Below are 19,316 nucleotides of genomic sequence, written 5' to 3'. Positions count from 1 at the left end.
TTTATGATCATTATGATGAATAATAATAATATCTATATGCAGAGGATGCTGATCCATTTGATTTTGAAGGTAATAACAATTAAGTAGATTCTTTTGTTGCTCATGGAAAAAACAGCGGGTCCATTAACATCAAAGATAATAATTAAGAAATGTAAAGTAATTAAGAAATAAAATTCTTAAAGGGTTCACTAATTGCCAAAAAGGACAATAATTTCAGTGGATGAAATGGATTCCAAGATACCCGGCGCAGGCTCCACAGACAAAGGAATTGAAAAGAAAGAAAGCAAGTAGACTACGCTAAATAGACTGGAATGGTTAAAGTGGAAGATTATGAAGATCGCATTTACTGAAATACCTTTTACTTTGAGCAATCGAAGAGAAGAAAAAGGGACATAGAAAATGGGTGGCCGTCACCATCCCCCCCAAATTTGGTGGAATCTGTTTAGATACTTTTAACTTTATGAATAAGGACACGTTTCAGTTTTGTCCTGTTCTGTAAAAGATTCCTATCACGTGTTTCTGTCACTTGGTATCTCCCACTTCTTTTCTTACATCATTCTCAAACAACCACACATGTTTTGGGCTTTTCAGCCGGAGTATGGGAAGTGAATTAATTATTAGAATTTTGTGTGAAATGTTAAAAAAGATTATTAATATATAAAGTTTGCATGCAGCACTTGATCTTTCTGGATTTATATATCGCAGATTCTATACAGCAATTTATTTTCCTTCTTAAAATTTCTCTGTTCTAGTATCTTATAATTAAGATATGAAAGATAACATGCCTTATTAACCAAAGCCATGTCCCACAATTCAAGTAAAATATACCGTACATGCACTTCTTTTATTTGTAAATTTCTCTACCTACTTTTCTTCTAAAATAACTTTTATATTTTGATTGTAATAATAATAACAAATAATACATTTATTTTTTATTTTTATATTTTAAATAAATTTAAAACGTGTAATAAACACTATTTTAAAAGTTTTAAATTTAAAATGTTAATTAAATTATAAGACTCTTACTATATTATCTATGTATTAAAAGAAAAAAAAAACTTTAAACTCACACTTCCCCTCCAATAATATAGGAAATTATAACTGTTAGTTTTGGGATATGTTTTTTTATTGTCTTTTTAGCTGATTGTTTGTTTATGACTTGAGCATTAGACTGATTTTTAAGTAATAACCTCACCCATTTCATATTGTGATTGTTTTGTAGATTATCTTGTATTGTACAAAACCGAGTTGATCCAATCCACGCCAATAACGTTAGTGGAAAAAGTAGGAATGCAACACATCAACAGCCATTAATTTGTATTGCTTCCAACATAAGGAGTTAGAGATGCATGAGATAGAAAAAGGATTATGGGTATTACTTATAAATAATGCGGAGCAGTGACATTGAGAAGCTCTTGAGTGACACCAACACCAAGAGCCATGATATTTGGAGATGCATCATCTCACAAATACAACCCCATAAACCTAACTCTATTGGCTCATGTTCTAGTCTTCAAGAAATTAAAATTATACTTCTATCATAACTTCCACGCTAAGCGCTTCGAATCTTATAATCTTATTCTTGCTACTGGAAATTTACATCATTTTTTGGTCCTACCATCTGATAGTATAATTTGTTCTAAAACATGTTATAGTATAACTAATTACAACCACTGAGATACTTATCAAGAAAGTAAAGGGGTTTTAATTGAAATCTATATTACCTTGACTTCTTCTAAAGTTTATGTTACCATAGAACTGCCCTGGCGTCCTTGGATATAAAAGGGTGTGAAGCCGCCAGTTATTGGGCCAACTGGACATTTCCGCAGCAAAACAATTGTTTGATTCAGATACTGAAAAATCCATGGGCTGAGTTGCTAATGAGTGTAACTCAGCTCAAAACTGGCAGCCCATTCCAACTTAATAGCTGCTACTTGTTAGCCAATCATTTGACCTACCGGCTTAATGTCTGGATCAATGGTAGCTCTTATATTAAATAAGTGCATCTCTAGAAGATCTTATACAAAGTTTAACTGACCCCACGTCTACTAGTTGAAATCTAACTAGACAAGAGTTATACCTTATCTTATTCGGAATTGTAAAATCTCTGAAGATCTGATAGGGTTGGACATCCTAGGCAGCCAACATAGACCCAGATATCATGATATGATATCAGAAGGTTTGTTGCCGCCAATTTTTAAATGATTTTAGGTCTTCAAAATGGCCTCAACCGCCTGGGAACAACACCCAAATTCTACCAACGTCCCTTTCTTTTCTGCCAATAAAAAGGACCCTCGAGGCCCAAAAGCCAATTGCACTTTTTACATCTAGCTAATGTTAGCTGCAACTCACAACCCTTAAAGTCTTCCATACATATGTCCCTACTCAATTACAAAATCTGTTTATGCATTCTGTGTAATGTGTGGTACAAGAATGGCCCATCTACCCTACCATTTGGACCACACTGCTCCATTACAGTTGGTATTCTGCTACTAACTGTCCCTTTTTGGCTTTTCTGTTGATGTTTTCCTAGTGTTTTTTTCCTCATTAAACCACCCGACCTCTTTGTATTCTTCTCAAACGTGACAAATTATTTACACATTTAGTAAAAGAAAGAAAAGAAAGAAAGCCTAGTTCTCAGTTCTTAATTCATGACTGATTTATATACACTTCTATTTTTGTACCCAAGAAAGTAAATGGCTAAGAGGGGAAAAAGCTGCGAGAGTTTGAATCCTTATTTCATGCGTCAAAGCAATGGCAACAAGGCATTTAATAAAAAAGCTACACCTACTCTACCGCATCATTTGGTGCGGATTCGCGCTTGCAAAAAATCAATAATAGTCCAAGAAGGCTAGAGTTCACTTTAGAAATATTATTTTGTTATTAAAATTAGACCCATAAGTTTAGGACCATGGCTCATTTAAATGAAATGATGTCCCAAGAATTGGACCATGTGAATAGGGTTCGTCTAGAAATGATAGACCTTGTCTCCCCAATATCTATTCCCTACTCTTCCATTACATATATAGGTCATCTCTCATCAATGAAAAATGAACACGAAGAATTATATATATAATATTAAGAAAAAAAAAAAAAAGATAAGACACTAAATCTAGATCTGTCTTTACATTACAGCGGCAGAATAGTGTGTTTGGCGTTACCTAAGATGTTGACACCAAATGGCAGAGATTGGTAGAGCCCAGCCCAATTCAGCCCATTGGATACTCATCCTATGGTGCGAAAACATTATCACTTCCACCTGGTCTGTTTTTTGTGTCTCATTATTATTATTATTTGATACAACGGGAAGTAGCACATGATTTTTTAACAATTATACCATTCACGTATGGAATGTGCTTTCCCTGTGAAAGTAGATGGACTAAAGCATCCTCCATTCCTTCTCATCTCCATCAACTTATTATCTTCCAAATATGTTTCTTGGGTCCACTCCATAAATCTTTCAGACCCAGTTTCAGTTTTTGTTCTTTTATGTTCTTTCTTGTAATAACTCTTTTTTGTTTTTTTTCTGAAAGGATGTAAGTTTACTTAATTCCCTCTCTTAGTCACTTTTGTCAAAGCCCAGTTTAATATGAATTTATTTTAATCAAAATTTTCAGTTAATATGTATGTTATAATCATATTAATTATCCCAGTATAGGCCACAGGAGATTTATTTTTCTAATTATTTTTTTTATAAAAAAAAAAAAAGGAACGAAAGGTCATTGGAGATTATTGAATTGCTAGCTGCATGCTGCATAGTGTGTGCTGCAGAGAGTTAATGGGCCGTCAACTTTTAATAAAGGATGCTGCATTATAGATATAATTTTAAAAAATAAAAAAGAAAAAGAATTAAGCAAGAGGTAGCTAAAGTCATTTATTTCTCCAACGACTCAATGGGCTGTCAACTTCGATTAAATCCCAGATGATACTTAGATATACATTGTTCAGAAGAACTCACTGTCAGAATCAACTATGCATGTTACTTGTAATTTTTTTCATATTCGAATTTCATGATATTAAAAGTGAAGATTTATTAATTCTGCAGCACGGTTTTGTCAATATAACAATGTTCTGCTGATCATTTTTCAGATATCATATCATGTTATTTGACTATTATTCGGATTATTTATATTTCCCATATAAAACCTTAAGATTATAGAGTAACATGAATTTGACATAGTCCGACCCACCTTTCCACCATTTGAGCACTGCTTTATTGAGATGCAGGGTGCAGCTGGTAACAACTCCGCCTCACATGCATATACCCTATCAATTTTCTATACTGATAGTGAGTAAACTGTAGGCAGGTATAATCAAATTTAGCAATAATGGCCATGCTTTTAGGCTTTTAGCCCTTAACCATTCAAACCAAATGCCTACTAATTAAGAAACCATCCAACGACTATTTTTCTATAATACTCTCTCTCTCTCTCTCTCTCAAGGCCTTTAAGTACATTGAAACATTTTTTAACAAATTTATGGTTCCACACTCAAGAGACATGATTTCAGCCCCTGACCTAAAACCTGCATTGGAAATTTGATTGAAGATTCAAGTGCACCAACAAATGAAAGATGAAACTCTCAATTTTCCTAGGCATCAAATGACTGAATTTTCTATTCAAATCACGTGGCTGGACATCAATGTAATGTGAAATATGATTGGTTTAGGTAGAATGGGAGTATAGCTGCAGCTGCACCGAATATGGATCTTTGTTTAATGTTGAAGAAGACTTTAGTGCATCTTTGCTCAATAGGTCAAAAGATTGTATGGACTAGTGTTTATAAAACAAAGAATGCAACCGATATCATCTCCCCATCACTCCAGAGCTTATCATTGTCTTTTCATTTCTTTTCTTTTTTTTCAGCTTTCAGAGTTGAAATACACTGCACTCCATACTCCCTAACAACTAAAAGCAAAGAACAAGAGAACAACAAAGACATCACGCACACAGCAAAAAGAAAAAAAATCAAAAAGATTTTGTCCCCCAATTTCAATATTCTTCTCTACCTTTCACCTTTTCTTTCTTTTCTTCTTCTTCTTCTTCTTTCTTTCCGTTTTTAATGGCTATGTTATTAGTGGATTTAATTGTATCTAAACCCTTTTTAATCTTCTCCTATATACCTCCTTTTATGTAGCTAGTGCCACTTAATCTTGTACTTTCTTTTTGGCTCCACTTTCTTCATAATCCACTGCTTTTAACACCAGTACAATTAATCAATATGCTGACACTTTGATTCATTTTACGTCATATTAAGCTAAGAAATTATGTGTTGGAAAGAACATTCAGCAGCTACAGTTGTTCTCTATCTCTATGATAAATCTCTATCCCCTACTCAAGTCATGTTCAAGTTCCCTTTTATATACTGATTAATTTCTCTTGCTGCCACTAATTTAACGTATTAACTACTGATATTAATTCTGTTAAAATAATTAAATATTTAAATCACACGAGAACGATTAATATTAGTTTTTTTATTATTATTTTATTCCCTGTGAGAGAGATCTATTGATTTTTTATTTTACTAAATCCATAAATTACGCCTTTCGTGCGGGTCGGAACTTACCCGACAAGGAATTTCGCTATCTTAGGACCGCTATAGTTACGGCCGCCGTTCACCGGGGCTTCGGTCGCCGGCTTTATCTAAAAATGGTCAATAGAAATGAAAATGAGCCAATTTTATGATATCTAAAAATACAAAATACACATATTTTGACCCGACAGTTAGGGTTCATTCAGATAATATAATTTAGGATGTTAGTGTAATTTTTTAAGAAATCTAATGGGAGGATTCTGTTATTTAAGAAAAAAGAATAAAGCCAGCTCATGATTCCCTTTATTTTAAAGTGGTAGAAAGCACATGTAGATGCAATCTTCCTTTAAGAAGATAAAAATACCATGCGCTCCTAATCACCATTCCTTGGCAAAATGAACCTAAAATAATGTGATATACACATGCATATGTTTCAATCCTTGAATTAATTGTCTTAATTACATGAAGAATTTGGTCTCATATGTTTTGGTATTCGATCATGTAGGGTTAGGTGCTTATCCCTATCAAGGGGAACTTCTCTATTGACTTTTCCTCGTCAAATTCGACGACACAAAACATATACATACACATAAACACATATATTTGGAGACTTATAGGTTTGAACTTGATGACCGGCCTCTATCCATACAATCTTTAATTTATTGCTGTGTTGCCGCTATCAGGCTAAGAAAGAAACGAAGAAAAAGAAAAAGCAAAGGTCAGAATGAAAGGAAACTACTTGTAGCTTTGTATGATGATGTATCACAGAATTCCACTTTGCCTCGGGGATGAAAATGAAAGCTATAAACCTCTTGCTAATGCTAAGTGGAGGTGGTTCTGCGTGTATAAGATGGAATAGGTAGGTAGGTGTCAGGAGAAGTGTTTTTTATAGACAAAGATCGCAGAGATTAGATCATATTTACGGGTTAAGAACGCTCACTCCCTAGTCTCTTCCATTAGGCAAACCATGCAAACATTTGTATTTGTAATCCAAAATAAAATATATATCAGCTCATCCTACGAGGTCAAACATCAATGTAATACTTTCTTGTCCCGAGATAATAGAAGTTAAGACACCCTATATTGTCAGTGGCCGACAACTTGTTCTTCCACTCACATGCAGAAAAACACTCTCTTCAATCTTATTTTTTTCCTTTTCTACTGTATCAGTATTCAGTAACCCCAGACCAAGACTTCACTTCTATAGACGCACCCCCGTAGTTCTTTTGTTCAAACTAATAGAGAATTTTTAACGAATAAATAAGGTATAGACGCACCCCCGTAGTTCTTTTGTTCAAACTAATAGAGAATTTTTAACGAATAAATAAGGTCATGCTATCAGATTTCTTTTTTCTTTTTCTGAACGTATATAACATATATGATACAAAACATATTTTTTGAGAAAGGGCCTAAAGACGAGTAGGGTTTACTGCAAGGACTCTCCATTGCTTTTTTTGTTTATGGTCTTTAAGTTTACTTCATGATAAAATGCCAACCATCTCTGCCTCCAACTCCCATTTTACTCAAATTCTAGGAATTGAAAGTATTGGGAACTGGAGTTAAGCAGAGATGGTAGGCAATTTAACTTGCACATGACTAAGAAAAGAACATAAAAATTATTAGCCGTACAAAGCTAGATCTTGAAAGGAAAGGGAAAGAAAAAGGAAAGTGATTGGGATTTAGAGAGTTGTGCTTAGAAAATCAGCAGTTGCTCGGTTTAAGCTCTGCAGTGCTCTGCTCTTCTTGAACAGAGGCTCTGGTGAAGAAGACACTGATGATGGTGCTACTGCCCATGCATCGTTTGAGCTATCTGAGCTAAACGACACATCCATTACGCCGCTTGGACTTCCTGGATCAGAAGCAAACTTGCGTTTGTTTGATTGTCTGTCATGTTCAGTGGATAGCGATTCTAGTACAAGGATAGTGCAATCATTCACCTTGTCCTGTTTAAACATTGTCAAAAGTTCAAGATTTCAGTATATAACATAACATGATATCCCTGTTGAAAATAAGCTAGGATTCAATAAAATGAAACACACCTTATCGATTGCAAGAATACCCAATAGCTGGCTTTCGAATTTAGCACCGAGGCAAGGTTTAATACTGTTAATTACATGCAGCATTGCAGCAGCAGCAATTACAGAAGGAAGATAGCGCATACACCTAGTATCTGCATGCATTCAAAGAAACATAATGGTCAGATACCCAAACAAATTATAGAGAAGCCTACTTTCTCAACTAAGGACAAGAAAACATCTTTAATAATTGATAAAGCTTACCTGAGATGATGGACAGAACTATGAGCTCACATCTCCTAAGGAATTCCCAGCAGATATAGTTCTTTAAGCCCAGCCTTCTTGTAACATAATCAAAAAATGACAATGGGGTTACTGGATTCATTCTCCATTGGAGAGTGGAAAGCACAAGAATCTCCATTCTTTGAATAGTTTTAGCCTCGAACACATACTTGCTATCCTCCACCTACACAAATCAAAGAACTCCACACTTAGAACAATTGTACATACAAAGTTGAATCTAACAAAGAGTCAAAGATTTAAGGACTGGTATACCGCAGAATACAATAAATCTACCTGAAGGTCCAATAAAAGAGGCACCTGGGTCTCCTCGACCTTGGCGGCGAGTGAAAGACAAGCCACAGCAGCAAGTTGGGTCATCCATGGCTTCTCTGTTTGAATGTGAAAGCTAAATAGGAATCTATCAAGATAGTTAACGGCCAAAACAGCAGTTAATGGAGTGAAAGAGTAGTGGGCGTTGACCTTGAGCATCCACTCTACAGCTTCTCGGCGAGACTCAGTTAGAGATGAGTTGGTTTCTAGTTTTTTGTACAATTGATTTTGCTCTTCTTTTGTAAACAAACAGGAAAGTTCCTCATCTTCCCAGCACAAGTCTTGCTCTAGTACTAAAACTGGAGAAAAATCCGGTTTTTTATTTCTAGAAGTTGTATTAAAGCAAAAGCTCTCTGCAAGTTGTTGTTCTTGAAAATAGTCCTCTCTAACTTCTTCATCCTCCCAATTCTCCTCAGAGCAGTAAAGAGCGTCATTAAGAAATGTAGGAGTTGGTTGATATTCTGTTGGTGCAAATGACTCTGGAACACAATATCGTTTTGCCATCCTCTTCAAAGAAGAAGATAAGGTTCAGATCTTGGTTCATTATAGGCCAGAGACAATGTTGAATAATAAAGAGAGGACTAAAGACTCAGCTCTAGCCATCTCTCTCTCTCTCTCTCTCTCTCTCTCTCTCTTTCTCTCTCTCCCTTGTGTATGAAATGAAAGAAAAGAAAGGAAACAAAGAACAAGAAGAGGGGCAATGAGCAGTAGACTGAAACCACGAGGATGTGTTTTTATTTGTGGGTTTGAAGCTGGTGACTTTCTATTTGTTTATTTATTTATTTCACATGGGGAACTATAGTGTCTATCTATCATATATATAGCAGAGGTAAATAATCATGGGCCATGCAGCTTAATTACTCGACACGTGACACTTGTACCTTTGGGATTTTAAGACCCTACAATTCAAATTCAAATGGAGGAGGATCTTGATCTTGAATGTTTTCGTTTCACTCGTCCTCTATTTCACGGGGATTTTCACTTATGGTCCCCAGAACTTGGAGCAATTCCCATCTTCATCCTTCAATTTCAATTTATAATGCAAAACCATTTGAACTTCAATTGGGCCTTTCAAACCATTTTCCGATAGAATGTTGATATTGGTATTTCCTGTGTATATTTAAATAAAAAGCTGCCTCATATTAGTAAGACATGATAACTTATTAGCATCATGCGTCCTAGTAATTCATTAAATAAAAAAGTTGCACTATATTACCTTAAATTTCTCAATAATTACGATTAAAGAGGGTTAAAAAGAAAAAGAAATTGCAAATAAATTACCATCGCCATTCGCCATTCGCCATTCGCCATCTTTATGAGATCCTCATCCACCACTGTAAATGACAGTGCCTTTTCAGATAAATCCTCCATCTAAGAATTTAACTAACGTGAAAGCTTGAAATAACGAGGTGTAGTTAGTGGTGCAATGCTATTTTTCTTTAATTCATTGAATTCATAAAGATATTGAGCAATATAACCTATAGATTTAAACTTTGTACTCTCTTAAATCACATTTCTAATGAAATTGCAGAATATTATAACTATTGTGTTAAACTACTTTGGTGGCTTTGTTCTACTAAACACGAGATGTCTCTATGGAAGAATAGCCCGAAGAGCTTCTATAGGAATTTCATCAAAGTTTAGGTTTTATAGTACAATTCTATGAAGGACAATGAGAATTGCCCCGACATCCGAGGACCATCTTATCTCTTATTATACCATGGAGAATGGCTAAATTTAATAAATGTCAAAAAAAGGAATGGAGAATATATTAGCAGAGCTTTTGGCTTTTGGTTGATAAGTGGACCATACGTGAGAGATATTCTTACTTTTACTTGCTTAATATTTGTTGCGGGTGAATTAGCATGGGTACTGAGTGAAAGTGCTGCGTACCCGACACTCGAAGATAATATAATGTTTGATTCTCTATCAAAAGTCCAAATCAAAATACAATAAGAAACCCTTTATCTGATGCAGCTGCTTTACTAGACTGATTCCACCCACATATAAATTCAGTTCAATTCTGAAACAAGTGTAACAAGCCCGGTTATCAGAAAGAATTTTTGAAAAGAAAGCTGTTTGTTTATGACTTTATTAAGGGAGCTCAAATTGGTGCAGTTGCGTTAGGTCTTTAATGAAAAAACAGCAAGTTATCCCTGTATGTACAATTTATGAGGACTAGGAATAGTGCACTACTCAATGATTTTGGTTTTTAGGGATGATGCCATGCTGAAACACACTTGTGACAGTTTGATATTTACGAAAGAGTGGTGTTTCTAATGTTGTGTGACAATTGACAAACAACAAGAAATCAAGCTGGAGAATTATCTTCAAATTTCGAGCTTAGGCAGAGAGTGGGTTGCAATTACAAAAAAAGTGCAAATAAACATGATAATGGCATGATTAAAGTGCAGCAAAATTCTAAACACATGAATGACGACCCAAGTCAAAATAACATTAGGGCTCACTGCAGCAGAATTATTAAAAGGTTTTGTTAGTCTGCGCTCTGCAACACTACAACTGGAGCTACGATGGGCGTACTTTTCACTTTTCAATTTATAGCTTTCTTTATTATGAGGTTGTCCGGGCGTATTTAATGCTTCTATTCTTTTGCCTCTCTTGCAGATATCATAACTCTTTATTGGCTTAAAATGCCGATTTGGCCCCCTAATTTCGAAGTCAATACCCGACTTATCTACAACTTATATATACTACTCCTAATTAGTCCTTAATTGACTAATCATGATTTCAATCCCACTGATATCAAAAACAAATGCCAACTGCATAAATGGATAACAGCAAATTACTATTTCTTTTCTTTATTTTAATTTTAAAATCCATATGTTTTTCTAAGATGCTAGTCAATCAAATTACAAAACTTAATCCATAAAAATTCAGTTTGCTTCTTAAACTTTGATATTAAGTATTACACATAGTAAGAATTTATTAAGTGAAAGAAAAATTATTTAATTTTAGCATCCTAGAATCTAATAAGAATAACTAATAAATTTGATTAAGCCCTTTGACTAAATTAACTAGCATAAAAAACTATTACCAGAGATGTAACAATTAGTAGAATCAGAACTTATAAACTAATTACTTCAAGTTTTAGATTTGGGAGACAATCAAAACTCAAAAGAAACGATAACACTCTAAATATAAAAAGATATTATATATGTCATTTTTTTTATATAGATATACTATATTTTGTAATTAAATAATTATTTTGAAACCTATTATTATTCTCAGCTGTTCCTTTCTTCATATTGGATAATTCAGATATTTTCCTAATTTTGGAATATATCCCTTGCTTTTATTTGAATTATAAAGTATTTATCGTCAAATTAAACAATAAAATCAAACTACTTTCTTATAATAAAGTAAATAATTAAACAACAAATTTATGCGAGATATCAGGAAATGGCATCGCATGTCTCATACTTGCATCTAAATGAAATTGGGTTGAAGGACAGAACCTAAAGGAAACAAAAAAGATAAAAGATAAAAGATAAAAGAATATTCTTATTTTCCCACCTTTGAAAAAAGAAATAAAAAAGAAAATGGTGGTGGAAAGGAAAAATGGACCCAGCTCCCCAAAAGAGACAATAATGAGAAATTATTAATTTAACAATATATTTATTTATTATTAACTTATGTCAAAGGTAAAAAAAGGTTGAAGGGCAAGAATATTATTTAGGGTTTGAATAATTGAACTTCCCCTCATTTTTTACATTTATGTGTCGCGGCTTTTGGACATGGAATATATTTTTTTTGAAATAGAAATTTAATTTTAAGAAATGGAGAAGATTAATCAACGTCCACCTGCACTTGCACTGAAAAAAGTATTACATGACATTTCTTTAAAATCTTGTAATATTAACATGAACAATTATTTTTTATAATATTTTAAACCAATGAGATGCTGTATTTATAATTATTAATAACACCTTTTTACTTTTTTTTTTTCTTTTCTTTTCCAAATCAAATCTAAGGTTGTCACCAGTATTTTTTAGAGTTTTGTTTAGTGGTTTATGATAAGCTTCTTCATCTGCCACTTTCATGGTTGTCTATTCTCTTTCCGGAGATATTCAAGCTAGTAAGAAAATCCTAAATTATGTATTGGCCCACCCAAATCCCTTTCTTTTTTCCCTCACGGCATCCATTAATCTGAAAGGATCATTTTATTAAGAAATGCTCTTTCGGAACTCATTATTTTGTGGAAGTTTGAAGCTGTTTTAGTCAAAATAATGTCATCTCACTGACGACTTCTCGGACAACTGAGACATTTACCGGTCTCTGTATATTTTTACTTCTTCTTTTTGTAGGGATTGTAGTTTTCTTAAGTCTCGGGTCTCTCTTTGGCTTGTATATGATCTATTGCTTGTCTCGTCTAATTTTGTTACAACCTTTGTTGTATTTATTTCGCCTTAAAGAATTCTAATTCTAAAACAAATATTAATATTCTTTGAGAAGAATACTAAAATCTACTGATAGAGTTTTGTGATCAAAGCAATAAATAACTCAAACTTCTTACGAGCTATTAAAAGTTGGATTTGATATTAAAAACAAGAATTTGATTGAAATTATTTATGATATTTTTTATAGATAGCGAGACAAATTCAAACCAGAGTTGTTTTTCATAAGCAACGGAGCAAAATTAAACTAGACAAAATTTTATATATTAGGTTGTGAACGGATTTGTTGATAGACTAATTAGTGAGTATATTGAATGTAGTGCGAATAATTTAATATTTAATTAATAATTATGTATGTTTTTTATTAAAAAATATAAAATACGTAACTAAACTTATTTATTGGAAGAAACTCACAAACTGATATAAAAAATTCTATATTTTTTAGAAAAATATTTTTTATAGAAAATAATTTATATTTATATATACGAAGCTTATTTAGTTTGAACTAAGATACATTTAAAAAGAGAAAAGAAAGTTCACAAGGAAAAGAATTGGTGTGTGAGCAAAAGAAAATAAAATTTTGGAGAATGAAGTTTCCAAAGTGGACAGATAACTCCATTCTTTACATTGTACGTAAAGAAAAGTCTCACTCTCTCACTCTCTGCAATAGCCATAAGGAACAGTGTAAAACCGCAGAAGAGAAACTGTATATATCCTGTCTCCAAGTCCAATCACAAAGCTCTCTACCCTTTTGCCAACGTAACTCTACTGTACGATATTAAAATTGCTAGCCATAGTAAGCAATGTTCGTGCTGTTTACCTACTGAGACGCGTGTAGGGTTTCCGCTGTGATGTGTTGCTTTCTTTTCTTCCTTCTTTTTCTTTTTCTTCCTCATTTCTTCCTTTATAGGCTCGATCTTCGAGAAATGAACCTAGGTAGATGGAGAAATATCAATTCTTGGAGGAAATAAAAGGGGTTGGTGCAAACAGGTGAATAAAAATCAATGGTGGTGGTAGATCTCATGGTGGTTGTATTGGTTTCCAGTTCACTCACAAAGGAAAAAGACAATTGTGGGCTAAAAAAAAAAAAAGAAGAAAAGAAAATTCAACAAAGTTTGCTACTGTTTTTGCATACAACAAGTCTATAAAACAGCAGTTTAAAGAACTCATTCCTTTATCTTTTCTATATTTCTTTTAGGGTTCTTCTTCTTTCTTTTCCTTTTACATGATCATCTCGAAATTTTATATCACTAGTTTCTAACACATAAAGCTGTTTCATCATTCTAGTCAAGATATCAGATATAAAAGCCCGCACTCTTCTTCAAGAATCAGAAAGTGTGGGTTAAATTTTCAATCACCATACATGAAACAACAGAAAGCAATAACGCCCTTTATTGGAACTCTTCATATGCAGTCCCCTATCGCTCACAAACACTGACCTATCCTTAGGCCCGTACGATTTAGCTAATGGGACCAGCTAAATAAAAAAGATCACAACCCTTCAAATAAGGAAGAACTTGATCATCTTTCCTGTCCCATGTCTTGCTTTTGCAATGGACTGTGGAGTAAGGGCCCACCTAGGTTTTCTTGGTCCAGCTGGGTAAAAAGGGACCCTCCTAACTTAGGGGTCCACTTTCATGCAGTCACTGTCTAATGATCATGTTTGTCTCCATAATCATAGCATACCTTACATTAACCTTTTCATTCTTGAATTTTTGATTGATTCATGGTAACTACCAAAGATTATAATAAGGTTTTTAAGTTGTCATATGATAATGAGGAGTTGACCTTTTATTACTTACCCTCGACTTGTAAGTTTCTCGGTTCTTTTCTCCCACTCCTTTCCCTCCTCATGTTTGCATTATTATACAGCCAGTTGATCACTGTACACCACTGACGAATAAAAACAGAGCCAAGACTATTTGACGTCGCTTGATTTGACCTAAATTCCTCATGTAAAGCAGCTACATAGCTTTGTATGTTTGCTCAGATATACTATAAACGCAACCAAATAATAAAAGATGAATATCAGTAGAACTGTAGAATTAATTCTCAAGTTGCAGTTCACGTTATCATCTGACCATCTAAACTTACTTTATTAGGAAGGGAATACTGGTCTACTGGGCATTGCGGTTACAGAACTGAACCAAGTGATGTTTCAACATTTGTCAACAAATAGCTAAGAATTCTGGGCTTTGCCACCCGTGACCACTGTCAGATGCTTATTGCTACCCCTTAACTTCCTCTCAGAAAGTTTCAGGCCAATGGTATTACAGCACCAATGAAATTCTAGGATACACAAGTACATGAATGGGTAGATCGAGAGTTTATTTAGCAATTAGCATGCACTCTGCCGAGAACAACCACGCGTGCTTTGACTACTCGAAAACAACCTACAGAAAAGAGAAAGATCAATGTCGTCCAAAACAACCACACTCTGTTCATATTTCAGAGTCGGCCAATGATAGCTCTCCCACCGTTTGACCAATAGAATTCCATCTGGAAAACTAGCCCAGCTACAGCTGGGCTTTGGCTATTTTAACTCCCCAAGTATAATGCCCTCAACCACTACAAGAAAGTAGCTCTTTCTTAGAGTTGCAGAGTGAAGACCAACTTGGTTAAAGCTCACAAGTTTTACTGATTACTTGGGCATCAGAGAAGAGTGGGTGCCAGTGGTTCCACCCGTCCAGTCATCTAGGCAACGAAAACTTTTTGCAATCTGATGCTCCCTAAGCCTTTAAACAGGCCACAATATCAGGAAACCCCCAGAAGCATATCCTAGAACTTTATAGGAGAAAAAAAGAAGAAGAAAAGTATCACAAAAATCATATTACAATCTACACTTGTATGCTTTAATGGTTGTTGACCATTATGATGGGCTGAATTCCATCTACACTTGTATGCTGTATCCCTTCTTTCCTTTCTAATCAAAACAGTTTCATCTACTGGCGTGTGAAAAGGTTCTTGAAATGTTTGATACAAAAACAATTTAGCAATAATGAAGTCGCCACAAACAAATAAAATGCGGGTCTAATGATCAGTATAAGCAAAAGCCAAGAAAAAAGAGATGCAAGTCAACAAAGTAGGGTTTGATTTCAATCATTTTCTCTGTCCTCATTTGCAAAAAAATCTGGAAGTAAGTGCTAGTCAAGAATTATCTACTACATTGAAAAAGTGGTAGAGATCTAGGATGTTTACAGACCACACACCAACAGACAATTCTGTGTTCATATGTGCATATACTAAAATATTAATTATCTCTAGCAATGCCAAATTTGTAACTGAAGTACAATCTAAGCATCAGAGCACACATATATAATCAACTGCCACGCTTAAAATGTTCTCGAATAAATCTTTCTGCATGCGCTGGGTACTTATGTCGAATATATGCTCGCAAGCACTTCTGATAGGAAAAGTCGATCCATCCACCATCAATTCTTACAACAAACAGGCATCTTGAGTGTCTAAATTGGGGGTGGCGATCAACCTAGCAGAAAGAGAAGTTGTGGTGACTATTATTTTCCTCATATACCAACAGAAATAGGAAAATAGCCATCTGTTATCTCACAATTTCTTCATATAGCACATAGTGTTCAAACATTCAAAATAAGAAAAGCATAATGAGTGATTTAATTCTTGTGCTAATAGCTGGAATTAAAATTCAGGTGAAACAAAGTCAGCTGTCATTTCTGTTCACACAAATGCATTGTACTAAAAGATAAAAATGAGATAACGCAAAAGTAAAAGCATATAGAGGACTCCATCCCATGTGACAAAGATTAATGAGGATAGCATCAGTCAAGATTTTATCCACCAATCCGTGTACCAAGCATGTGAGGAACAACCCACCCCACAAATTCTCCCAGGAGGAGGTGCATGTGAAGAAAAGCACCAAAATTTATAGCACTATTAGTTGAAAGCATTAGAAGGGAGAGCCCCTATTATCTGAAAATTCAAAAGACAAAGAACCATAAAAAGTCAAGGAAAAAGTATTGCAGAAGTAATGCTGCCTAGCATGCAGTTGCTTGAGAACTGCTGAACTGAAATCATCTGCGATAATTTTGCAACTTTGAATCAAGCATCACCAGGAAATTTTAATTCTCAGTGCTGTGCTGAACAGGTCTAACACACAGTTTGCTCTAAATTTGAGTTTGATACGGCAAATGTTCTAAGAAAGCAAGATATACTATGTATCCCAAGAAATTATGCATTCACAGAATGACCATGCCATTTAACATGATTATAATTTAGGAAGAGAATTATAAACAACGTATTCGAGTGGTTACAAATTTTTTTATAAATCACTTCATTATAACCTCAAAATTGTAGTGATGTATGTGTATACAAGATTATGGCAGGAAAAATTTAGTAGAGAAAAGGGCTATGACGTGGCCTGTCAGTTTCCTCATTCATCAACAGTAATAGTGAATTATGATGAATAGATCAATTAATGAAAATTTTCACCATGATTCAAATATTATAAACCACGAGCCAAATCATTGTAAAAGGAACATGGCCAGTCATCTATACGACCAAATAACAACCAAGCGCAACCATGCTAATCACACCACCCTCACCCATACAATAACCCCCTTTCAATTTTATGCTTGAAATTCACATAATGATGGGAAAATTGATAAATTGTTTACCAAAATTTTGTTGTGAATTTCGAGTTCTTTCTCTAGATGTTGGTTGGAACTTATATCACAGACAAAAAATCAACTCTCTAAGTCAACTGATTAATTGCCACACTCCTCATTAACACCCTTGTGCTAATTCAGGAATATGATCAAGGGTTTCAAAAAAACATTATGAGTGACCTGCTTTATTAGACGGTTAGTAACACATTACCTATGAAAAGAACTAGTATTACAGTACTGGCAAGTAATGTTCAGTTAAAACCCAATTATCTTACGAACATATGAATTTCAGTTTATTTGGTAATAAATAAGATCCATAAACATTTTGATTTAGGTCAAATTCATTTCTTTCTGAAAATTTAAAACCAAATTATTAGAATCTCATATGTAAAATGACTTCTTAATTCATATAAAGTTTAAGTTGTTTAATTCTTCTGGGGATTTAAAAGCCCAATCTAAAGGTGCTTAATTTTTTTCTTTTAAAAAAAGAAATTCCAATCCACAAAAACTAAAAATTGAATAAGCCAGCGAAACATTTAACTTGTAAAATTGTTTCACTTCTATGATGATGATTTTCTTTGTTCATTTATTCAAATAACTCAATTAATATATAATTCGTGTATGTTCACAACATAGACGGAGTATATATATATACTCCGTAAAATTCAGACTCAACAACTAAATGCTCATCCTAAAATGCACATCATACAATCAGCACATGTACAATTTTTTTTTTTAAAGAAAGCAGTAATTAGAAGCCAAAATGTTAAAATCCAATTGCAATGATAGGATGATCTATCACAAAGAAAGCATCCTTGAGCAAACCAAATGTATACTAGGCATTCACAGTATTGCTTCAGTAAATCAGACAGCAAGATCAGAAGGATAAACTATGAATTCATCCATTAATATCAGTTTCTTTAAGTTTGCATCCTACCATGTCATAACAATAAATGCTATATTGCACTCTAACTAAGACAAAGTTCAAACTGGGAGCAGACTTCATTTGGGCATCTTATATGTATCATGCCATTTGTATATTGACACTGGCATTACATTGCAGCAAAAGTCTCTGAGCTGGTTTACTATTGATGACAATAATAATAATTAAAAAATTGTTACCATTATGGAGTCAAGACCACATCCAATTTTATCTTCAGAATTAGGATGATGAGCAAGAAGCTTCTCTACTATAGCTTTCTCATCTTCATCTGTTAGGCGTTCCCCATCCAAATACCTGATAATCACTCAACATATGAAAATGAGCAGCTAGCAGCTAAATTAAAAGCAAAGTCCCGGTTATACATATACCTGTCAGAGTGGAGAATTTCTTTAGCGAGAGCAGTGATAGACTGAATATCATTCATAATCTCTTCTTCTTTGTTTCTCCATTTACAATAATCAGGATCATCCCATCTTGGATACTTGGTCGGCTCCAGCGAGCTGAGTACAGCTGTATTCTTATCCGCACTCGATCCTTCCTCGTCCAGCCTCGTTGAATCAGCTGCGCTGCTCCATGGTCGCCGAAGCGGAGAGAATATTCTAGCGGGTATGCGGTGGTTTTGAAGCCGGAGGCGGAGGTGCGGGATGCTCCTCAGAAGTAGAGGTGCGGCCATTTTGGTCCAATTGAAACCAATGCGGTTCTGGGTCAAGTCGAGTGGTCGTGGAGGTCTTTCGAGTTTTTGGAAGATATGGACCCAGAATCGCTTTACAAGCTCAATGGCCCAGTCCATCAATAAATATTTTTCTCTTTTTATTTATTTATTGAGAAATTCAAATAAATAATAGTTTTTATTAATTAAAATGCGGAATTCTTTTTTTTTTTTTTTCTTTCCTCAAGAATGACAATAATCATACTCGTGACAACCGACATCCAGTAAGAGAATATTTCTCAACTCATCAGGCATGACTATGACCCAAGCTGGGTTATGCAACAAATGCGAATGTTTTGAAATCCAATCCGCAGCTTGGTTAGCCTGCCTGAGAATGTATGAAACAGAGAAGACAGTAGTAATCCTCTTAACGAGACTCTAAACCTCCTTCATCACCGACCTACTCTCTGATGGGAAATCCTTATTGTGGTTGTTAACACAAGATGCAAC

At 34.4% G+C, this 19,316-nt stretch overlaps 2 protein-coding genes across 2 annotated transcripts; both read right to left on the bottom strand.

Moving 5' to 3' along the window:
• Positions 1-6,842: 6,842 nt before the first annotated feature.
• Positions 6,843-8,921, bottom strand: LOC8288556 (cyclin-D3-3). Its single transcript, XM_002510115.4, has 4 exons — positions 8,124-8,921; positions 7,812-8,013; positions 7,572-7,702; positions 6,843-7,475 (listed from the first exon to the last, which is right to left on the bottom strand). The coding sequence occupies exons 1-4, from the start codon at positions 8,661-8,663 to the stop codon at positions 7,212-7,214; spliced, it is 1,137 nt and encodes a 378-aa protein (XP_002510161.1). The 5' UTR covers positions 8,664-8,921; the 3' UTR covers positions 6,843-7,211.
• Positions 8,922-15,648: 6,727 nt separating this feature from the next.
• Positions 15,649-19,067, bottom strand: LOC8288557 (protein DCL homolog, chloroplastic). The gene is made up of 3 exons (XM_002510116.4): positions 18,526-19,067; positions 18,337-18,451; positions 15,649-16,061 (listed from the first exon to the last, which is right to left on the bottom strand). The coding sequence occupies exons 1-3, from the start codon at positions 18,945-18,947 to the stop codon at positions 15,894-15,896; spliced, it is 705 nt and encodes a 234-aa protein (XP_002510162.1). The 5' UTR covers positions 18,948-19,067; the 3' UTR covers positions 15,649-15,893.
• Between the last annotated feature and the right edge of the window lie 249 nt (positions 19,068-19,316).

Source organism: Ricinus communis, chromosome 2 (genome assembly GCF_019578655.1).
Source record: "Ricinus communis isolate WT05 ecotype wild-type chromosome 2, ASM1957865v1, whole genome shotgun sequence".
Taxonomy (NCBI): domain Eukaryota; kingdom Viridiplantae; phylum Streptophyta; class Magnoliopsida; order Malpighiales; family Euphorbiaceae; genus Ricinus; species Ricinus communis.
Note: the sequence above shows the minus strand (reverse complement) of the source record. Positions and strands in the feature narration are given on the sequence as shown.